The sequence below is a fragment of the Excalfactoria chinensis genome, chromosome 2 (assembly GCF_039878825.1).
Source record: "Excalfactoria chinensis isolate bCotChi1 chromosome 2, bCotChi1.hap2, whole genome shotgun sequence".
Taxonomy (NCBI): Eukaryota; Metazoa; Chordata; class Aves; order Galliformes; family Phasianidae; genus Excalfactoria; species Excalfactoria chinensis.
Window position 1 is genome coordinate 125,352,822 of NC_092826.1, and position 24,404 is coordinate 125,377,225.

At 41.1% G+C, this 24,404-nt stretch overlaps 2 protein-coding genes across 2 annotated transcripts in view; one reads left to right on the plus strand and one right to left on the minus strand.

The window, feature by feature from the left end:
* Positions 1 to 6,589, minus strand: part of C2H10orf67 (chromosome 2 C10orf67 homolog) — a 35,993-nt gene extending 29,404 nt beyond the window's left edge. Inside the window, exons 1-5 of the mRNA XM_072329956.1 lie at positions 6,483 to 6,589; positions 5,812 to 5,932; positions 3,684 to 3,827; positions 2,869 to 2,943; positions 1,583 to 1,732 (exon numbers count right to left, since the gene is read on the minus strand). Of these exons, the coding sequence (XP_072186057.1) occupies positions 1,583 to 1,732; positions 2,869 to 2,943; positions 3,684 to 3,827; positions 5,812 to 5,932; positions 6,483 to 6,589 (597 nt within the window). The remainder of the gene's footprint in view (positions 1 to 1,582; positions 1,733 to 2,868; positions 2,944 to 3,683; positions 3,828 to 5,811; positions 5,933 to 6,482) is intronic.
* Positions 6,590 to 16,011: 9,422 nt separating this feature from the next.
* On the plus strand, positions 16,012 to 18,577 carry OTUD1 (OTU deubiquitinase 1). Its single transcript, XM_072328654.1, has one exon. It carries the CDS (start codon positions 16,273 to 16,275, stop codon positions 17,404 to 17,406), a length of 1,134 nt encoding a protein of 377 aa, XP_072184755.1. The 5' UTR covers positions 16,012 to 16,272; the 3' UTR covers positions 17,407 to 18,577.
* Positions 18,578 to 24,404: the final 5,827 nt, after the last annotated feature.

Below are 24,404 nucleotides of genomic sequence, written 5' to 3' on the forward strand. Positions count from 1 at the left end.
TGAACTGCTGACAAGAGTTGTTAACTTGGGAAGGACATGTTTATATTACTGAAGGGAAATGATAGACAGAAATATGTAGCTGAATTAAGTGTCCCATTTGAAGGCTACAGGATGAATAATTAAGACAGTTCTCAGCCATTATAACTAGCTATTTATGTCTACATTTGTGTGGGGAAAATTATTCAAAGGGTCTTCTCATGTCTATGAATGGTTATACCCAAGTGGTTGTTGAACTCTGAGAACTATTGCAGGAGTTAAGAAAAATTAAACATGAAGGATTTTGATCTTCATCTGGACATCTGAAATGCCAACTTAAATGACCAACAACACAATTCTGAAGAAGAAAATGATTTATTTCAGAAGGAACAAAGAAAACAAGAGAAGTAATTTAAGTACAGAGGTGGACTTTTCTGTAACTGAAATGGAACTCAGAGCAATATTTTATCAAAGTACTACATTTTTAAACATTTTTTTTTCTTTTTCTTTTTTCTTTTTTTTTTTTCCTTGAGGAGTCACAAAAATATCTTATAAAATATTTTATTCTACTAAAAACAGATCAAAAGAAACACTATCTGTAATCTCTTAGTCAAACTATCACTGATTACACTATCACATTGAATTGAGTGACATTAATAGAGTACTATAGACTCCTTTAGTCAAAATACCTATCTTTAGCGAGAGATATCACAAAGAAGTGTTCTATATTTTCCTATCTTTATGTTTACTGGGAAAATAATGAAACCAGAAATCACAGAATCACAGAATTGTAAGGGTCTGAATGGGCCTCTGGAGAGCAAAGTCCAACCCTCCGCTAAAGCAGGTTCCCTGCAGCAGATCGCAAAGGAAAGTATCCTCAAAGGTTTTCAGAATCTCCAGAGGAGACTCCACAACATCTTTGGGTAGCTTTTTCCACTGCTTTGTAACCCTCACAAAAAAGAAGTTCTTTCTCATGTTTGTATGGACATGAGAATTTTCCTGTGTTCCAGTTTGTGCCCATTATACCTTGTTCAGCTGCTGTGCACTGCTGAAAAATCCTGGCCACATCCACTCGACTCCTGCCCTTTATTTATAAGCATTGATAAGATCCTGCTTCAGTCTTCTCTAGGCTAAACAGCTTTTCCTTATAGGGGAGGTGCTCCAATTCACCTATCATCTCTGTGGACCTCTGCTTACTCTCTGGAAGTTCCTGCCTTTCTTGAACTGAGGAGCCCAGAAATGGACACAGCACTCCAGGCATGACCTTGCCAGGGCAGAGTAGAGGGGGAGGATTGCCTCCCTCGACCTACTGGTCACTCTATTTTTAATGCACCCCAGGATAGCACTGACCTGCTTGGCCACAAGGGCACACTGCTGCTCACAGCCCACCAGGACACCCAGATTCTTCTCTGTGGAGCTCATCTCTAGCAGGTCAGTCTCTAACCTGTACTGATGCTTTCAGTTATTCATCCCCAGCTGTAGGACTCTACACTTGTCCTTGGGAATTCCTCTCTGCCAAACTCTCCATTCACATTTTTCAGTGTTTAAATGTTCCTAGGTTTGGTAATATGTTTATAGTCTTTTTTTTTTTTTTTCCTAAACATACCATTTTAGTCCTTTTGTTTTCTTGATATTCCCACATTTTGCTCTTCATATCTTCAATTATGGACTCTTTCTCATGCAGTTTGTCACGTAAAAACCTCAAAAGTTTTCCTTGTGAACATTCGATTTCTTCTATATCTATGTTGTAATACTTCTATTAGAAGAAGAGATTATTTAATGAGATTATGGCATAAAACACATAGCCCATTTTTTTCTAATGTTACAATATATAGATTTTCAATTTGAGCACATCATAGGACGCATTCCAGAGTATCTGGTACAGAAAATAAAATGAATAAAATGTTACTGTATCTGATATTTCAGATATTTAATCAAGAAATGTATTATATCTTGTATATAATCTATAATAATACAATGCATTCATATTTGTAGCACTTATTAAGGAGTCAAACACAGTTTTTTCTCAGAGCACCCTGCCTACTGAATTATACTCATCTGTCATGGGGTGAATCTCTACCTGTTTACTGAAGCTGGACTTAAAGAATTGAAAAGTAACACCAGATTTTACAAGGGGAAGGCCAAGCAAAGGGAACCTAACCCTGCAGTTTCCTACTGAGAACACTGTTACTACAGACTCCATGGAGTATATGTGCACTTTATTTTTACTGCAGAATGATTACATGAACAGGAGGTGGGAAAGGGAACTTTTCAAAGTACAAAATGAAATTTACATTTTTCCATGTGGCTTGTGTAGCAGCGACCTGATCATATGTAGACATCTGCATGTCAGCTTGTAACCTCATTTTTATAACAAAAGGATGACAAATTTAAGTTCCAAACTTTCTAAATTGGATCATGCTTAGTGTTCATACTACACTCTGAAATCTGTTGATACAAAAGCTTAAGGCACAGTTCATAGAGCATAGTAAAAAGTCACCAGGAGTGTACGATTGGTCATCCTTCTCTTGTAGCCTGAGCATTCAATTTCCAAATCTACTGAGACATATTCATTTCTGATTGAACCAAGCACTATTACATGTGACTACTATCTTTCTTCTTATGAAGAGAGCCAGTCATATCCTCTGTCTCTTCTAAAACAGCATTCAAGTATGCAAAACTACATAGTCCAACACGACGGGAGGGGACAAACAGGATGTGTAAAAACTGTAATTTTGTGCTATTTTCTTTCTATTTGATGTGATTTATGTGCTTAGTCTTCATGAATTACACAAATACATCCTTCTCCAGATATTGTCAGAATTGGCTTATGACCTCTCACTAGTACAATTGGCAGTTCACAATTTAACATTGTGAATGGTTAAAACCTACCTCAATGTTTGCTCTGAGAACAGCCAGTGCATCACATAACTGTTGTTGGTAACATTGTCGAATTTGGACTTCTTTCTGGAATTTAATGTACAAAAAAAAGGAGGCAGGCAATCACTAAATTAAGCAAGCAAGCAAACAAATAAAGAAAAAACAGAGAAAACACTACACTTGTGTTCCTTTTTTATCTTTCATTCTTCAGTCTCTTCTTAGCTTTTGGCTAATTAATGAAACTGTATCTCTTCCTCTAGAAACTGAAGATTCCAAACCGCTTTAGAGACAAGCACTTATTAAAGATGTTTAAGATAGGAATTAACACATTAATTAAACTTTTACTTTTCATATGCTCACATCAGAAGCTTGAACATATTGAAGGCTGAAAGTTGACTCTTGTTTCTCCCTTGGTAGTGAGTGCTCACTAGTTGCCTAGGAGCATTAATGCTGGTGTGGGCAGTGGTTTACTATCTAAAAATCAGTGAATCTATATTTTCAAAGAAATATGTGGAGAAGAACTGTAAATAATGTATATAGATGCATTTTAGAAATAACTGCACTAGAATGTAAGGCATCTTCATAGCTATGGTTGTTAATATACAGAGTACAATGTAATCCATGTTTTATTAATTGCAAATTTCCAAAGACAACTTAGTCATTAAAAAAAATCTATATTAATATTTTGCTTTATCTGCTTATTTTCAATACTTCTGTGAATTATTTTTCATTAAATAAAACATCAATCTGCAGAACAATGATACAGAAATAAGAACTGGAATCTAGTGAAGGTTGACACTTGACTGAACAAGAACTTTTCTCTTTACCTGTTTATGAAAAGTCTCGATGTCTGCCAGTCTATCATTTACATATTTATAGAGATTTGAAGCTTGCTCTTCAATTTTTTCTTGATATTGAGCTTGAATGGCGCTTTTGTAGATGAACAAATCTTTCTGGAGGGAACGAGTGAGCTAAAAATAAAAATCCTGTTATTACTTATTCTTATACACAAAGTAAACTAGAAAAACAACAACAACAACAAAAATGATACAGTGATGCCAATTATTCATTTAAACACAAGCATCTAATGCAGTTCTTGTGGTATCCCCTTTGGTCTGCAACAGTCAGCTTAGAATAGCACGTGTCTCTACACTGGCAGGAGCTCCCTGCTTTATGCCCATGGTTTGGACATCTTAAAGATGGGTTCCAGCATGCAGAGTAGAATTTCAAATTTGGTATCTTTGTACATAGGAAACAGATGAATAAGTTTCTGTCACAATGAACTCAGGGGCACTTGACCCAGTTCCTCATGCACATGTGGCTTAGTGTCATAAGAAACGGGGTATAAAAGTCATCTTATGCAGGGCTGGTGGAGGTGACAGAAACCTGTTCCTTTCTGAAACCAGAGACAAAGTATCATATCCCAAGACATCTCCACTGACTGCAAGGATAGATCTGCACTCACTGCATGAGAAGTTTAGCTGCCTTGCTCAGTTAAAAGTTACTTCCATGAGACAAAAAGTTGTAGGCACCACTCTACTGTATCGCTACTCTGGAAGATAAATACTGAAAAATGAAACTTAGAAAACTATAACTCATGAAATAGAAAATTTGAATATACAATATTACATACATAATTAAATAACACCAAGCAAAGAAAGCATAACGAGAACCGACCCTTGATATAGTTTGCATCCACATGTACAGTGCTTGCTGCCAAATTAAAAATGCCCCTCAGAAACCTTCAGTTCTGAAGAGAATTTTCATGACTGCATGACTTCCTTAGGAAATAACTATTTTTGGAATACTCAAGTCTCTGCCAGATGGTCATTAGTTGGGTTCTGCAGCAGAGATCCATACAGATGTATGGATACATCAGTATCACAATGGAATCCTAGAAAGTGGTCAAAACATGTCCATAAAACCTAAGCTGGTAGTCTGCAAAGTCTTTTTTTACTGCAAATGAGCAAAAATGACTGTATTTTAGCAAGATGTAACAGAGGAAGCGTTAAAGGAAATACATTTGACTTTCCACTGACTTTGATGAGCAAAGCACTCAGAAACCTTTATGAGGCACAAGGTAGAAATATAAGCAGAACCAAAAACATTGAATTTTTGCCCTTTTCTATATCTACACCCTATTCATGATCTGGAAAGATGTGAGGTTTTTGTTTGTTTGTTTGTTTGTTTTGTTTTGCTTTTTGTTTGTTTTTGTTTTTTTTCTTCAAGGAAATTAAACTCCCTGCACACATGATTGCTCCATATCCTGAAGCATCTTCTTTTGTAATTTCTTAACACAGTGAAGGGACAGATAGCAACGTACCATTTTGATGTAACAGATCTCCCTCTACAGGTCCCTAGAGGCATCTATCTTCACAAACTCTCGCATTTATGTTAAGAAAGCTTTACTTTTCCTCATTATGGACTGCATCTTCCCTCCAAAATCTAAGCATTTAATTTCAGTACGACTCTGTTTACATTACAAATCTACCTAAGCAAGTGCAGATAATGCCATCTGGATCTTCTTTCTAACTCTGTATATGATTTGTACAAAGCAAAAGCACTACGCTATTTCATTTAAGCAGAAGCAGCAGGGCACGCTAGCTATGCTCATAACTGACTCAAGGCGAATATAAATGGAACTGGTAGGCCCATTTATTGCCACACTCAGCCATGATCAGACAGGTTTGAGACTTTAGAGTTTATCACTTTCAAAATTAAACAATGATAATCTTGATGAAATCTTCTCTGATTCAGTTAGTTGAGTAGCCCAGCCTCTAATTCACCTATCAACATTTTTATGTTGGCTTATTTTGAAAATAAAAATTCATCTATATGGTATGTGAAAATAGGATAAATGTCAAAACATTGACTAAGTATTATATAAAACAGGTGACAGTGACAAAAGGATTTGTTCTACAACATGAAAAAGTCTCAGTTATCTTCCTAGTTTACCTCAATTAAAGCTTGTGTAGCAATTGCTAATTCATTTAATTCTGGTATTTCTTTGATATCTGTTTGCGTTGCATGATCTCTGCTGTCATTTCCTATTCTTAAATCATCTGAAATGCAAGGCCTGTAAAAAAAAAAATCCATTTGAATAAACAACTTAAATAGAGCAGCAATTGCATTAATCAGGTTAATCATTCTTCTATCAATAATGGATACTCAGCTATAAAGTAAGTATTTTTTAATCATTTCACTTGCATGGCAATTTTTAAAGTCAGGAACTTAAGAGTGTAACAAACACACCAGCAGCTTCCTTGTGTTTGTTTCATGAAGACAAATGTCTTCAATAAAATACTGAATAACAACTGAAATGTAAGCAATGCAATTGTTACACTGAAGAACGTATAAGAAAATGCCAAAGAACAGAATGCATTCTAATAGCAAGTAAACTATTTGTTCAGTGTTCTGTAGCAAAACCGGGATGAGAATCCTGGGCAGTATATTTGTGCAGGAAACAGTGCAGCTGCAGCAGCCGCAGCTGTGCAGTGCTGCTGTCAGATGCAATGTATCCCTGCTAGGCCAAGGAGCAAGAGGCACAGAACAGCACTGAGCGGGCAGGACGGACGGCTAGCTGAGAGGCCCAAAGGAAAACCACCACAGGCTGGTGAAAGCCTCACCGACGCTCGGTCTCCTGCAGGCCGCAAGGCAGCGCCAACAGTTCCAGCGTCGCCGGAGCCAGCAGGCGAGCCCACGGCAGCGGGCCGCCCCGCCCCACAGAAGCCATGGCAACCAGCGACCCGCCCCCCAGCCCGCCGCGCCTCTCGGAGAGAGGCGGAAACAGGCGGACGGCGCTTCCGGTCGGCGCCGGCTTGTGGTGGGTGCGTTGTGTTGCCGTTGGCGGCTGGTCGGTGTGTTCGCGTCGAGAGCCCCGCCTTTGTTTCACCCGTACGGAATGAATAGATTATCCTGAGTTGGGAGGGACCCGCAACCGTCACCGACCCTGAACAGCCTGCTCCATGTCTGCCGCTCTCATGAAAAACCTTTCCCTGCTATTCAACCTGAGCGCTTTAGTTCTTGCCAGGCCAGGAAACGCATCTGCCTCAGGGACATCAGAGCGTGTTTCAAAGGAGATTTTACGATACATCACTGCACCCAAATGCAGCAATTCTCTCGGCATGTCCTTAGGCTTAACCCAGCCCTCCCTGCTCCAGCCTGTGTGAATGTGGAGGCGAGGAGCCCGAATGGGGCTCTTTGAAGTATGTGAGACTGAACCAAAGATGAATCAAATAAGGAACAGCGGCCTATGTGACACAGGTAGAAGAAAATGCAATTTCTTGCAGATTCAGACTGCAGGATAGAAGATGATGTAAAATGTGAGTTAATAGTGTCTGTCTGCTTGACAGTTTAGCGTTGAAATAGTTGAGATAACAGTGAGATGATTAACAGTGACTAATTTTCTCATAATTCTCCCTTGATGGAAGTCCATCAGAGTATGGGCCATCTGGAAAAACAATTTAGTTAATAATATTTGAATGCAGTATATGATCTGTAGTGTTCTGGTCTCAGTGACTTTAGCATTTACACTAAAAATCACCTCAGCTTTGCTCGAACTCAAGCTGCACGTAGAAAACAAGTGTTTAAGAATAAACATTCATACCACTCAGCTCTCTAAATGTAGGAGCAAAATAATATCCTACATAACAGAAACCATGAAGATTTTTAAACAGGATGAGCCCTTCTCATTTCTGCTAGGATTAACACCCTACGTCTGTTCAGTGTGATGTATAATCTGTATGGACCAGAAGTTATTGCAGACATAGTTTAAATAATAAATCATTTGTACTATTTGGAGTCATTAGAGTGAGTGAAACCTTACTACTCTCTGTGTATGGGATTCATGTGGCTTACAGAAAAAAATTGCCTTAAACTTCAAAAACTAAACTTCAAAAACTAAACATTTTTATTAACAGAAGAAATATGAAAAGATACAAACTAACAAGTTAAATTTACAATGTTAGAATTGTTCTCTTTCTCAAGCTCAATGTAAAGATGAGATCAAAGCCATCTCTATACCAAAGAAATGTAATTGGTAAGAAATTTACTGAGTTAGCTATAGTAGCGAAAATAAGTAATCGTCACTTACTACTTTCACAAATGCTACTTGGGTTAATATAAAAAGGAAGATGTCATTATTATGTTACGTGCCGAGTGATAGTTTAAACTGATGCTTCTGACTGGTATGACTTTTTCTTTCAGTTTAGCAAATATGATGAAGGTAACTGAGTGAAAGGCAGAAATTGTTACTTGGCTTTCAAAGTCCATTTGTAAAACTTGTCTTACATTTGGGAAACCTTCCAACATTAATAAGAGTGCATTTTGTTTGGGGAAGAAATGTAATTTGCCATTAGAAGCAGGCAAAAAGTTTATTAATATAGGCTGTAGCATGTTATGTAGAAAAACTGCAAAAAATTGCATCCGTGTTTTTCTGATCTGTAGGAATCAGATTAAAGGTCAAGAAAGTTGGTTTTCATAATCCCATGCTTGGATGCATGCAAGAGGAGTGTTGGGGAACTGATCAAGTGATTCATGTTTATTTGTGAACATAGAAGATCCAACATTTTTTCTTCTGATATAGTTCATCCTGGCTTGGTTGTTTTCTTAGTATTGATTACAGCCTGGTCATGCTATCCTAACTACTGTGTTTATGTTAAGTAGCTTGATGCTTCACACTGTAATTACTGCAGTTATGATAACCTTGTGTATTTAGAAATGTCTTTGCAGTATAGTCTGCACAAGGCTAGCTACTGAATCTTTTAAGATAGTAATCAAGTTATGTTTATTTGTTTTGTTAATCCAATTCTCTGAAAGATTTTTGATATTTTAATCTAGTTTGAAGCTGCTGAAAATGCATTTGAAATGGTGCTGTTGACAAATCTTAAATACTAGCATTCATGTCATAATAAAATATTGGCTTTAACTTAGCAAAACATAGTTGGCTATCTCTCTGGGATAGCTGCTCTTTCACTAGTGGGCCAGGGCCTTCTTTGAATCCCTGAGTGAGAGATGGGGCTTTTACATCTGCACTGCTCCTCACCAAGCTCAGATGAATGTGACCTCTGAGGAGCTGATGTTTATACTTGCACACAGCAGTTTTTAAAACAAGGTACCTGCTTGTTACTTAACAAAAACAGGGCATGGGTCTATTATGTCAGAATGGAACAGTAAAGCTTTTGTGTCTGTACATGGTATGCCTGCTTGTCTCTGGAGCTTGGAAGTGTCCAGATTCAGTGACACAATGGAATTGGCAGTACACAGTAAATGTCTCCCTTTCAATCTACCTCAGATTTTGCTTCAGATTCTATTTGTAATCATTTTACATATTCTACCTTATTTGACTGACAGTCATCAATAGTTAATTTCTAACAGAGTCTCCAAGGTAACCAGGCTTCTGTGTTAACAGTTCTTCATGTTTTTCTCTTACAACCCCAAATTTATCTTAGTCCCTTATTACAGAAAACCAGGTAGAGAAGGCTGCAACACAAGTACGACAGTTCAAACAATATGTGCATTTCCTACTTTTTCCCGTATATAATGGGCATTTTTGACCTGAGAAAAATATAGTAAGTCTATTTTATTCTGACTGTGTTGGAAAAAGTGAGCAGATCTTCAGGCACATAGCTCCTTTCAAAGGCCAGTCTACTTCAAACAAAATATAAAAGACAGTTGCTCTTTGTTCAAACTAATGATGTTAATCCCTTAGAAAATTGGGGGGAGGGAAAAGAAGTATAGTAGCACTTTCAGAAGAGAGATGTATTTGCAGGTGGAGATGATGACAGATCATAAATCCCTTGGGGGAAAAAAAAAATAAGTGGAACAAAGAAGCAGGCGGATATTTTACTGCACATTAAGATCAAAGTCTTTACTATTGCTACACTGTTATTAAGCCAAAATGGTCCTTGCATTCACAGGCCATCCTGATTTCCCCATACTGCTGCAAGTATTTTGTTACCAGGATCCTTTCATGAAAGTATTTGCAATTATGTCATATCTGAAAGCTAAGGCTGTGAGTCAAGTCTAAATTTATTCATTGCCAGGTTGTATCTATTTCATTTTGGCCAGTGGTGCCCTTTAACTTCATCAGCTCTTCTAACTCCCTAGTATTTCATCTGTCAGATATTTATGAAGAGCCCTTTTCAACCTTTGCCAGATAAAGCAAGGCAAGAATGGTTAGTCTCTTGTTGTCACTGGTGCACTGATCATTTCAATCCCCCTTTGCTCATGTTCCAGTCAAAATGTAACATCCTTAAGCAATGTTGGCCAGAAATAGATATCCAGATGAAGTGATAGTGATGAAGCCACGACGATTCCACAGTTGAATAGCACGTGTGGGTCTCTGCTCCTGAAGATTTCCCACAGCTGATATTCTGCTAATAGCAGAAATACCCACCTGTCACTCAGTGAACATCTTCCATTTGCAACACTGATTTTCATCTATCCTTGAAAGCAGCTCAATTTCGAGTCTCCAACTGTTTCCTACATGATATTTCAAAAATGTATATTGTAAAAATGCTGCTCAGCTCCATAGCCACTAGTGGAAGTAAACTGCGCACCATATGGCACGATAATTAATGAAAATATTAAAGTCAGTCCTAAGAATGATCTTTAAACAACTCCACTACAGAATGTCTTTCAGCATAATGATTCCTTTAAATTATCTGCAGTCTTCTCTCCTTTCATGAGTCCCATAGCCACCTTTCAATTCTTGTTCTAATCCTCGTTTTCATTTGTCTTATGCTGTGCGGTAATAGAAACTTTATTTAGACTCAACAAGATTAGATGTTTTAAATTTCCTCCTGAATTTGTATCAAATTCAGAGGGACATGCACAATCCTTTCTGTTCAGCAGAAAGGCCCAGATCTGATAGAGAAATTAATCTTAGCTGGGATTCTCGCTCTGCATTACTAAGGAAGTAATGTGATTTTTTCTTTTTTAAATTGGACTTGTATATAAATCACGAGAAGATTGCTTGCATTTTCATGCATGGATGATGCAACTCTTAACGAGTGTTTCTTGGTAACAATTTTTAATGTTTCAAATAATTTGAATAAGTACATACAATCATATTGCTAAAATAGTTAAAACCGTCTACAGATATTCACTCAAAGCAGCAGAAACACGACTTTGCTTTTCAGTACAACTAAATTGCGCTACTGTTTTGTTGGGAGTTACTGGTATAAAATCACTAATATGCACTATAATTCACTTTTATAATTATCTCTTATAACATTGAAGCAATATCGAATCAGAAAAATAATAGTGTTTGTATATTTAGTCACAACAAACTAGATTAGGAAAGGTTTAATTATTTGCAGAGTAGGACATTAATAAGAATGAATCGATGTCACCCCTCCTCTGTAATGGTTCCACCTGTGTTATTTTTTCTCATTAGACAGTAGAGTTAAACAGCTGTAATCTGACCTTGCCTTAACAGTTAGCTCTGTGATGCGTAGGTGGAAACAGGTTGGTGTTGTGATGAGGTAGCTTCTTCCCCTGAATTCCTTTGGAGCTAGAACAGCACTTGTTGAGCTGGTTACACTGCATGTAACCATAATCCTTTCCCACAGGATGGACCAAGCAGTGGAACAACAAAGGTATTTTATTTAATTAGATGCTATTCCATGACTCTGGAAACACAAACTATGCAGTGTGGTTTTCTGCTATGCTTACCCATGTGTGAAGTAATGATACCTCCTGCTGCTGCTTACCAATGGAAGAATGGTAGGGAAAGCTGACAATTGCAAGGTTTTGGAGGATAGGGCAGATGAGACTGTCCTTATAATTAGTCTCAATCTCCAAAGCCTTTCTGCTGTAAGGCCACCTGTAGAAATGCTGGCTGCTTGGTACCTCACTGAAGTTATGTTTCTACTTCAGGAGTAGCTAGTCCTGTACTACTGCACCTTTTTTTAATGTTATTTTACACTTAAAGGTTTACAGTTTTTTTGTTTGGTTTGGTTGTTGTTTATTTATTTTTTTAATCAGGAGCTACCTATTAATGATATCCGGCCTCTGTTATTTCTGTATTACCCACTTCCTCTACTTCCTTCACAGACTGTTCTGTTCAGAACCCTGTTCTGCTCTTGATAGGAGCCAGAATAACTACTTTCCTCAATCCTAAAATTACCATTAACCAACACAAAAGGGAGGGAAGGCAACTATTTCACTTCCTATAACTGATAACAAAATACAGGCATTGCAAATACTGTTATATCCTTTGAGGTTTATTAGAATACGTAAGATAGCTCTTTTAATATGTTGTATGCATTACAGAGCTTGTTTGCATCGCATTATTACCACTGTTTTTTCTCAGAGGAAATAGCATTTATGATTCCTTTTTATATTCTGATATCATCTTTGAGCCCTATTCACAATGACCACCACAAATACCATCTACACGCTGAGCAGAAATGAGAGACAGAGTTGACCTGCGTCAGAGCTCACATTTAGAGGCTCACTTATCAAAAGGGATGTGAATCCAAGACCCTGAAGCGTGAGTGAATGTCTATATTTATCATCAGCAACCCTTTTTCCAGTCTTGCCATGTGATGTCATGCTGCAGCTTACATCTCTAATGCCCAGTGCACCCATACAGTGATATGATTTTAACCTGAGAGTGTTGCAGAAACTAAACAAATTGTGAGGCAAAGCTACCTGAGACACATCCCTTGTTTTATGCAGTGTATATATACCTCAAAAGTAACTGCTGATACATTTACTTTCCATTTCGTGTTAGTGATACAGTATAAGAGTTGAGCAAAGTATGAAATTATTACAAAAAATCCGCAAACTGTCATAAGGAGTAGGAAAAAAGATTGGGGTGGAAACAGTAGAATCTGTCAGTGCTGTTGGCTTATGACATCTACACAGGTTCATTTAACTATAGCCTGAATGATTTACCTTTAACTTGATAACTTTATGAAAGGAATGATATGATCACATCCAGGCAACAAAAGACAAAACAGATGATTTAGAAAGATTCTTTTTTTTTTTAGTTCCAGCTCATATTACTTTGGATGGTAGGGGGAAGTTCTTGACAGTGGTGAGGTACTGGAATAGGCTGTCCAGAGAGCATGTGGATGCCCCATCCCTGGAGGTGTTCAAGACTGGGTTGGATGGGGCCCTGGGCAACCTGCTTTACTGCTAGATCTGCAGGTTGATGGGCCTGCATGTGGTAGGGGGATTGGAACTTGATGATCCTTGGGGCCATTCCAACCCAAGTCATTCTCTGATATTTCTTCCCTGGATTGGAAGATCCTTGGTATATATCCAACATACAAACACTTTGATTTTCTCTTTTATTTTTCCCTTGATATACTACTTCAAATTGTTAAAAAAAAATAAACATGATTCCATCATCCAGTTATGTACAAAGAGCTATGAATTCATGAAATACTTCAGCCAGAAATATCTTTGGCTGAAGCACAATTACATTAGCATAAGTAAAAAGCTGTGGAAATACTTATTCAGTGTCATTCAATACGTCACTTAAGTTAACTTCTCTCTCTTTCTTCACTAATAAATGATCCTGCTGATGTAATTAATTTGTTCGTCAAGGTTAGAAGTAGTTCCACTCTTAGGTATCCAGTTTTACGTCACTGAACGCCACTGTTTTTCCACAACTGTTTCTATGCTTGTGGTTTGCCTTGTAAACCATCTAAAACATTCCTGGAATGTGCAGTGTAACCAGTGCTAATGATTATGTCAGGAGAAATTTTAACCTCAAGAGATGCTTATGCTTTGTTACCACAGGGATTGCTTTACGGTCTATTCTGCATTAGCAAAGGGCTTTACATTTACCTGTCCTGAATGAACCAGAAGACTGGGAACACTACAAAAGACAGTGAAAGGCATCTCCGTAGTATGTTCTGCTTGCTTTGCAAAGCCTTCTAGTGCTCATGTGGTACGGTATGCAGGCAGAAGTGACAGAAATGAAAAAAACAGGAATACTATGGAAGCAATCCATCTATGCATCATCTTTTAGCCAGCTTTTATACACTGTAAAGCAAAGTTCAGTTTTTCCCCAGTGGCTGCTCTACATGCAGCTCAGAGAAAGCACGAATAAGCATCTCCTGGCAGCAAAAGGCACCAAAGGCACCACAATGTGCTCCTTCCTTTTACAGATAGCTTTGTATTGAGGAAATTCAAATTCTTCCCTGAAATTTAATACTCACAGGAATTTCTTCACAGCATTTCATCATTCCTCTCTATTTCCACCCTTTTCTTCATCTAGTGACCTTGGATTGAAGCTTGGGTTAAGACATTATTATTGTTGCGAACAGATGCCAGACATTCACTGAATGACCTTTCAGGTAAGCACTGACTGTTGGTCAGTCCTACGATGAAAGCTGAAAAGTAGCCATGAAATGCTTGTGCTGCAGAGGTTCAATGGGTTTTTTTGCCATTGATTTCTAGAAAGATTGGATTCCACCCAGGCCAAATGTGTGTGACTAACTCTAGGTGCTCAGTCACAGAAAATGGTAGCCATGTTACACTGTCAGTATTTAATAACACAGGTAAAACATGCTGAGGTGAACTTTTCTTTCTATTTACTTCACATGGGAGGTAATTAGTATGTTAAAAGCAAGATGCAATTAACTCTCATACAGTGGTGGAACTGTTTGTTATGTTGCTCAGTTACCTAGTAACAGATTTTGATTGTATTTTAACAGTCCTAGGAAGGTTACTATGTATATTTTAAGTGAAAACATGTGAATGATGTTACTGATACCTGTTTGTACAATGATCTGGTAACCATACCAAAAGCTGCAGGCATATTTAGCGTGCATTTCAGGATGCTCCTTGGATTTTTGTTCAGCTTTAAGTAACCTTTTTTTCCCTCCAGAATGTGCTGAAGCACAGCACTGGAATACTAACACAATGAAAACCTGGGAATTTGTTTCTTTCCTCAAATGAAGAACCACGTATGTCATACCTCGTTGTAACTAATAATCAGAATAACACAGCTGCCCATTTGTTATCGTACGACTGTTCCAAATAACCAATGGCTTGGGAGAGGTAGAACAGTCATTACTGGGAGTTTCTGTAACATCCTAGGAGGAAGAAAACTGTGGCACTAAGTATTCAAAATGCAGTTGATAAACAAGTAAAACCAAGCAGGAGTTTTTCTTTCGCCCTAAGCCTTTGCTTGGAAAGTGTTTCAATTTAGCACCATTTGATGGGTATATTTTACTCTCTAAGAAATGATTTGTCCAGAAATAAAGGTTCACTGACTGATCTCATAAGCTATATTTAAATCAGAGTTCTGAACATTCTGACATACGAGTGTCACTCAGTAATTTCAGAGCAGTTGTAATACTTTATCCTCCTGTTAACAGCCTGCCAGAAATGCTCCCGGCTAATGCACATCACCACTTGTTCTAAAGGCATCAACTTTCTGCTTGTGGCAGGTAATCAGGACCTTAGAGCCCAATTCATATCTGATATACCTCTTACACTTCAACTTTGGAGGCAATAATTTTGGATATATATTGACTCTTTACATTTCTATTGAAATATTCCCAATAGTTTATCCTGAAATCTATTATTATTATTATTATTATTATTATTATTATTTTTCCCTGTATAGCTTTGAAATTAAACACAACAATATCCACTTTTCTATTCTGTGATAAGACTGGGTGCCTATGTTAACCCAGCACGAAGTGGGGCTTCTTACTCAACGTGCCTGCTGTAACGTTATCACATCCAGCGGGTGCAGATGACATCACTGCTCGTGTCTGACGGGTGAGATGCAGCTTTATTTATAGCACAGCTAAGGCAAAAAGGCGTGTTGATTGTAAGACGCCACTGACATCAATAAAACAACTGCCAATGATCTTTGGGAGTTGCATTTTAAAGCTGTCCTCTCTAGTTATGAACTGATGACTTGTATCGTAGTTGTACATGTACATGTACACGTACCACATTTAAACTATTGAGTTACATCGCAGTTTCATGTCTACCTGTGCACGTTCCACGTTTCCCAAAGGCAAACTCCGGCCGGTCCCACAGACGCTCATCGCTCCGCGTCCCCTCCCGTCGAGGGGGCGTGGCCTACCGAAGCCCCGCCCCCCACATTCCAACGTGCGCGGCCCCCGCGGTAAACACGGCGCCGCGCCGCCCCCAGCAGCTTCCAGAAGCGCCTCAGCTCTTCGGCGCGCTCCCGCGGAGGGGCGTGTCCTGGCGGCCGGGCCGCGCCGCTTGTGGCGCAGTCAGAATTGCGGCGGCTGCCGCCGGGCCCAGCGGGCAGCGCGGGGCAGGGGAGGGGCGGCGGGGCGGGGGGCGATGCCCCGGGTTATTTTTACCCGGGCGGCTCATCCTCTCCGGCAGCCCCAGCGCGGCCCCCGCCGCCGCTCCCCGCCCCGGCTCCGGCGGCGCCGCCTATAAAGCGCCGCCCGCGGGGAGCCGAGGATGCAGCTCTACAGCTCCGTGATCACCCACTACCCCGCGGGCGGAACGGCCCCTCCGAGCGCGGCGGCCGTTTTCAAGGTCTCCATCCCGCCGGGACCCTCCTCCGCCGAGGCAGCGAGCGACGCCGCGGGGCCGAGTCCGAGCCCGACCGCCGAGAGCTCCGCCAAGGACGGCCCGAGCCCCGGGGGCCCCGCCGCCGCCGCCATGCCCGCCTTCTCCTCCTGCCTGGAGGTGATGCCGAGCGGCCCCGCCGCCGCCGTCCCGCAGTACAGCTCCTGCGCGCAGCTCACCGTCAGCCGCCGCCGCCCGCTGGAGCGCGTGGTGCCCATCCGCCTGCTGCCCCGGCCCGAGCCCGCTCCGCACGGCCGCGCCTGGCTGGAGGGCGTCGTGCAGAGCGGCGCCGAGGAGCCCAGCAACCGCAGCCTGCGGCTCAGCGAGCACTGCCAGGCGCTGCAGGCCGCCGCCAGCCAGCCCGGCCCGCAGCCCGAGCGCGGCGGGGAGGACGAGGAGGGCGGCGGCGCGGCCGCGGCGCGGCGGGCGGAGCGCAGCGAGAAGCTGGCGTTGTACCTGGCCGAAGTGGAGAAGCAGGACCGGTACCTGCGGCAGAAGGGCCGCTTCCGCTTCCACATCATCCCCGACGGGAACTGTCTGTACCGCGCCGTCTGCAAGGCGGTGTACGGGGACCAGCGGCTGCACGGCGAGCTCCGCGAGCAGACGGTGCACTACATCGCCGACCACCTGGACCACTTCGGCCCCATCATCGAGGGCGACGTCGGGGAGTTCCTCATCGCCGCCGCGCAGGACGGCGCCTGGGCCGGCTACCCCGAGCTGCTGGCCATGGGGCAGATGCTGAACGTCAACATCCACCTGACGACGGGCGGGCGGCCCGAGAGCCCCACCGTTTCCACCATGGTTCACTACCTGGGGCCCGAGGACCCGACGCGGCCCAGCATTTGGCTGAGCTGGCTGAGCAACGGGCACTACGACGCCGTGCTGGACCGTGTCTGCCCCAACCCCGAGTACGAGGCCTGGTGCAGGCAGACTCAGGTGCAGCGCCGGCGGGATGAGGAGCTGGCCAAGTCAATGGCCGTGTCCCTCTCCAAGATGTACATCGAGCAGAACGCCTGCTCGTGAGGCTGCCCGGGACCAGGGCCGTGAGGACAGATGGATGGAAGCGTGCTGGCCGTGATGGTGATGCCTTAATCCTTAATGAAGCAGCAGCACCCCGGACTGAGACGAGCGGTAGATCGTGGGGGATAAATCCAAGTGTGTTTGTAGTATTCTGTTGTAGAAACTTAGCCTCGGATTATTTGCCAGCAGGTTCTCTGTGTTTGTTTGTGTCTCCCCTCCTCACCGTTTCTCTATTTTCTATGAGAATGTATTTTTTGCACATTTTTAAACTGTTACGTCCATCTTTTACATCTCATGTTAGTATCTGGCTTTGAGCTGTATAGCCAAAAACATTTGTAACGATTTTTGTAAATAAGGCTTATGATGTAACAGCTATTTTTTGCTGTGTTTTTTACCCATAAACCTTATATTTCTACCGAATGAAGCTGATGTCAAATGACCCTCCCAAACTGGCGAAAGCATCGTGGGGATTGGCAAAACAATCTTTTTGTTCAAGTACAGCAAAGTAGAAGTCTGCTTTCAGAACAGTTGCTTTCTCTGAGTACAGAACAGGTCCTCTGAGCCGGCTGGAATGCAGCTCCACGTGCACCGCGCAGGGAGCAATTGACTCTTCTGTATTTAATTACTGTTTTGAGTAAACTGGCCTCTCGTTGCCTGGTTGGCTCACCCTCTGCTCCATTTATGTTATTTATCTGTAATAACAGAACATTAACTTGCAATAGAATGTTGTGACTAGATAATAGCCTACCGCTTTGGCAGTAATTGCCTTGGCTGCACCTCGGTGTTTGTGTTCCTGTTTCTGGGGTTATGGTGTCTTTTGTATGAGCCATGCTTCTGTTTTGGCGCTTGTATTGCACCAACAAATCATTATCTGATCACAACATTTTATTTGTTGGATGTTATTTTCTATATGAGAAATCAGGAATGGTATTTTGAGTTAAAAAGTATTTAAATTGAGATTTGTATGGTTTGCTGGGTCAAACATTTAAATGTTTCCAAGCTGAATTCTGTTTCTTCTACTTTCTGATTAACTTGTTAGATATATTTATTAAGTACGGCAGTTTGTACTTTTTTTATTTTGTAATATATTGTGATTTTGGAATTTATACAGTATTTGTATAATAGGAATATTCTCAGCTAAAATGGAATGAATAAAGAATATAATTTTACTTGTGCTCCTTTTCCATCCTTTGTGTTCCTGGTGTGAGGAACTGGAAGTTTGTTCCCAAGAACCTTTACTCAGCTTCTTTCCTTTATTTTCCACAGTGGGGGGTGGGGGGGGGGTTGGGAAGCAGGGACATGAAATTTGATGATTGTGAACAAGTGATGTATGTTATGGGTGGCCTGGAGGTGTGGAAGAAAAGCAAACACTTAGTGACAAGTGTTTCAAATCTATTGTAATAACAAGTGATTTTAGCATAAATATTTGCCACTGAGAAATCCCTGAAGGATTCCCACCTTTACCAAGGATTGGTACGGTGGGTTGTGGTGAAGCAGAGCCCTGCTGGGCAGTGCAAGCCTTCACTTGGTCTCAGATTGCACACAGAAGCTGTGGATGCTCCATATCTGGAGGCATTCAAGGTCAGGTTGGATGGGGCCCTGGGCAGCTTGAGCTGGTGGGGTGGCAGCCCTGCGTATGGCAGGGGGGTGGGGCTGGGTGGGTTGTAAGGTCTCTTCCAAGCCATTTTATGAACTTTTGTGTCTGGGAACCTTTATTCTGCAGCCATTCCCAGGCTCATTTTAGGTTAGCCCTACCTCTGCACTTCTATCAGTTACTTGGATAGAGGTTGTATCATAAGGAAATACAGCCTTTTCCCTTTCCTTTTAAAAGTGAAATACCTTAACAAGCCGTTCAATAGCATGGTGTGTATTTACATACCTATCTTTGCCTCTCTGAAAATAGCAGGTCATCTTTAAACACACAGGAGAGCGCTGGCTTAAAATTAGGATTAAAGATAAGTAGCTGAGATGCTGCAGTCTTAATTGAGCACGTGTGTTCTGGTAATGAGCTCCAGGACTGATCGCATGTATGCTTGCCTTATGTGATGCAAAGAGGGAATCAGAAACTTATGTCGTTTCCAAAACGTTCTTGGTTTGAATTCCAAGTGTATTTTCCCCATTTTTTTCCACACACAATTATGCTTTCTTTTTAAAGGTCAAACAGTGGTAGAAGAAACAGCCTTGCTGGTTGGCCCACTGGTGCTTACCTTAACTAAATCTCTGGAAGGCTGAACTCCAAGGGGAGAACATGGCAAAGATGCAGACATGGATGTGTTCATGGGAAAGAGAGACAGCTGATGAGGAAAACAGCTGCTCATCTGACTGAGCATGGAAGTGTAGTGATACACCATCGCTGAACACCAGGGTTGTGTTTGACATTACAAGCACTGCATCCAGTCTGATAGCTTTGGGTTGGGTATTAAGAATTTCTTCAAAGTTGTCAGTATCCCATACATTTTAAAAAGCACTGCTTTTACCTTAGGTCTTTTAAAATCACTGGTTTCAACTGTGCTGTGAATTGTGCTCATACATAAAACTCAGGAGCACTGATGGAGTACGCCGAGCAGAGGATTGGCATTGCAATGTGTTCACTGCGTGAGAAAAAAATTCCTCTTAAAATATCAACAAAAAAGTAGCAGTAAAATGAACAGCGCTGAACTTTGGGATGAGTTCCCAGAGGGCTCCTTAGGAGTTCTGATGCCATTGCACACATATGACTGTAAGGAATTAAAATTGTTGAGCCGATTTTAAAAGCCATTAAGGATGTACTGTTGAAGCATAAAACAAGTTACTTTAGTGGCTTGCATTACACACTGTGTAAATTTCAGAAGAAAATGGATAAATGGTATGTTAGGTGCTTAAGGCATGTGGAAACTGAATCGTTTTTGTAACACTGCTGTTTATAGTTCAGCTGAGAGATGGAGTTCATCTTGCTTGAGAAGGAGTGGTCCCAACATGGGCAAAGCTGTGTGCCATCCCCCATTCAATACAAACTTTCCTAGCAGAAGCACAAGAAGAGGAAGTTTTCCCTTACTGTCCCCATTACTGAACCCAGGAGCTACAGAAGGACAAATGTTGCCCTTGCTCATAATTTCAGCGCCTGATTATTTTAACCTTGGGTAATCATCACTTGTATAACCCAGCTAATCCTTAGACCTGTCTGGGGACTGTAGGAAACAGGTTCATATTGTTGGCAGTAAGTGAGAAGGAGATCTTGGTTCAGTGTTCACTTGTGTGGTTAAGTGAGATAGAAAGTGGTTTAATTCTATACTGAGCAAATGTGAACTGGAGCGTGCTCCTGCAGGCTGCACACTGACTGTGTGATGCCATCCTCACTTGTGTTCTGTAGTAGAAGAGCTAGATGGCAGATTGAGTGCTTCATGTCAGGAATTCCTTTGGGTTGCAGGATGCCATTTTGTCATGAAAGGTTGGCCGTGTTGTAATTTTTCACGTCTTGAACAGGTGCTATAACACAGAGCAAGGTTTGTAAGAGTAGATTTGGTTTGCATGTGAAAGGAACATTCCAAAATGCAAAAGTGGAAGTGGAGAAGGGAAGACCTTTCCAATGTTATTGTCCTTCATCTCAGTCAATGGATTTCTTAATGGAGAGCTGAGTGGATCCTTGTCTGTGCTTAGTAACTTCCTAGGATGTGTAAAGGTTGCCTAACACCAGGTGTGAGTGTCCCCTTGTACTTTACCAGCCCACCACACATGTAAAAGATACATCTGTTACATTAATGTCACTTGTATGTAAAGGTGTATTTCAGTACTCCCTGAGGTTGTACAAAACCTTCTGCATCTGAATGTTTCTTCTGGCTGATTTTGCTTTTATGCTGGAATTAGCAGACAGGACTAATTTCATTATCTATACCATATTCTTTTCACACATACAAGGGTCCAGCATGATTCCTCTACTTAACTTCTATATTTTCATATTTTGGCTATCCAGCAAACCAACATTTCTGGGCAAGAAAACACATGGTTTCAGATCTCTGGGTGAGGTCTGGAGCTTGGTGACTTCTGTCCCTTTAACCTAATATGGCTAAGAGCGATGCCTCTTTCCTTTGCTGGTGCTCTGCTCAAGTTAAGAAATTACAGGATCTTTGGAGCTCCAGCAGAGCTTCTTTTGCTATTTTTTTTCAGAGAGAGCCTGTGAGCAAAATGTACCGCTTTTGTAAATAAACAGTACGATGCATTTTCTTTCTGTCATTTGACTTAGAGACTGAGCTTTGACTAAGCAATTAAGGAACATGTTTATACGACTTGTTTTCTTAGCAAATTTCAGCTTCTCTGGATCAAGTTACTCACAGGGCTGACCTTGCCTTCTGTAGCTTAAGGTAGGAGTGATGATAAAATTCATTGTCTCATTAATTATTCTCATAATTTGATATGACTCCTGCAAACCCAACCTACAATCTTTTTCATTTTGTTGTTGATCACTGATTATTTACCCTTCCAATTTTAACTTCAGAAATGAGTTATGCTGTACAATAAAACCTAATTAAATAAGACATCTGAATGAGTTTATGAGTTGACAGCTGTTTTGCTGCTTATGTGTAATTGGAGAAAAAGGTGGTGCCTGAAATGAAGCCATTGTGAAAGGACTTGTTTTGCTCTGAAAGATGGTTATGTCAGCTTGCGTAGCGTTGTGACTGCTGATCTGAAGCCTTTAAGGCACTTGTGTTTGTTAGTTAGAATAAAAATGTTATCTTACGAGTTATGTTTTTACTACACTGAGAATGAAATCTCAGGAGACCAATACTGGTAGATTAAAAATGAAAACAATATTCTGCTTTTAGGAGCCAGGAAGAAATTGTTTTTTCCTTTCGTTTATTTCCCATCATCAAGGAAAAGAAATTTTAGCTTTACATAATGAATATTTGTGCCCATTCTATCTGAACTGATAGGTTGAAGAAATGTAGGATAAGACCTTTTACTTCTGCTTAATATGCCCAGAAGTGAAGTTTCCTTGGCTAACAGATTATGTTTTATGCTGCAGAACATTATGAGAAAGGTGTAGTCTCTACTGGAACTTGCTTGAGAAGCAGAGCACACACTCTGTGCAGTGAATGGAATACTTTTTATATTTTTGGCATGCAGCTTATCTTCCTTATCAGGAAGTAAATATTTATGGATGCTTTCTCAATTAGATAGCTGTCCTTTTGTATAAACTCACAACAACTTGTGTCAAACATTTGTGCGTATGATTCCTGGTAGATTTCCACTTTTCAGCTGGTGTTTCATAGCAGCTGCCCTGAGGAGAATCTGTGGCATCAGAACTTGCGAGCAGAAATAAATCAGTTCTTTGGCTGTGTTTTGGGTAGGACGTCTGTAGTTGGTTTTGTCTCCTTGTAGAGGAAACTGATATAGTTCTGGTCAGGGAGAAAAACATATTTTAAAATGGATGGACAGGCAAATCTAGGCCCTGCTAGGCAAACTGAAGAATATGTTTTCTTAAAATAGTTATTCTGAAAAGCATTATGAATTTTGTTATCACAAAGGAGGCAGCTGGGGTAGCCTAGGATATGTGTTCTTTGAGGCACTTTTTTTGCCACACTGAAATTATTTCAGCAAAAAAAACCAGAATGTCATATTTTCAACAAAATGTTGCCTAAAATGACTGGACAGGCTTGCAGTAATTCTCTATCAGTGTAATCCTGTATGGCAACATTCCAGATATTTTCCCATTGTATTTTCTTTTGGGAGTCCTCACGATTATCATCCATAACACATAGCACAGTGTTTTCCTTCACTTCTGGCAGTCTTGGTGTGGGGTTAGATGGGGTGGGCAGTGAGGGGGCAAGGTGGTTCCTGAAGTGAGATGTGCTGCTTTACTCATGCATCAGCTTTCTCTCTCTGACAATAATACATGCTGCATCAACCAGTGGCCAGAAGTACACTGACGTGTAGGTTTTATGTATGGGTCACAGAAGTCACTTCAATTTCAGTTAAGAAGCTTAGTAGATATGAGTGACCAGCACCAATGCATGTTATATACTGCACTGAATATTATTTGTATGCTCAAACCTGAAGTTACAGTAAGTACCTGAAATAGGCTTTGATTGCATGTAAGATCCATCAGCAGCCCACATGTGTGCAGCTGTGAGTCCCCCACAGCCTCATTGTGCTGATCTGACCAGAGCTCTCCCAGGCTGAACCTCAGCCTCTGGGTTCTGTCAGGCATCTCTGTGCCACTTAGGACATGGTGGCTTGGGGAGCTCAGCGTGCCAAAACCGCTCCACACATTCCCCTTCGAAACTCTCATTTCGGTAACATTATTTGGTGGGTAAATAAGTGCTTGTAACAGATCTTCTGACCTTGTTGTCTGGAAGCTTACATGATGCATTACATTAGGCTCATCATCAGGTGACAACAAGCTACAGGTGGGTTGTATTTGTAAGGAACCATGTCATTCCAGAGAGCAGAAATATTGGTGTTTGCAGTCATTCAGCCAACTAGATTTTAGCTGTGAGAGCAAGTGAGCAGTACAACAGTTAATACAGTACTTTGGCTGAGGGATTGAGTTAATCTCTGCTAAGGCCTTGGGTGCTTCCTCAAGGCCTTGCACCTTATCTTGGTGCTCTCTGGGTTGGGCTGTTGCCAGCCAGCAGCTATAACAAATCCTCTTCATGCTGGTGTTGATGGAGGAGATAGACATGAGGCAGGTACTGTCACTGTGCAGGGAAATCTGTGCCATGGTTTGTCTCACTGGTGCTCCATTGGTGTCCTGTACCACTCCAGTCTAGGAAGAGGTGTGAGGGAAAAGGGTTTACCTGCCACAGTTACATGGAATCAGTCTTTCTCTCAAGTCCATTAACGTATCTCATACAAAGACCTTCAAACCTTCTCTGAGCCACTTATGCTTACATTTCTTCTACAGACTCCAAATTTATCACCAATACTCTATGTCCATGGATGCACTTTAAAGCTCTGAAAATACCTCTGACTTTTGATCACCTTGAGATCTCCAGTGGAATGTAATTTATTTATTTATTTTTTAA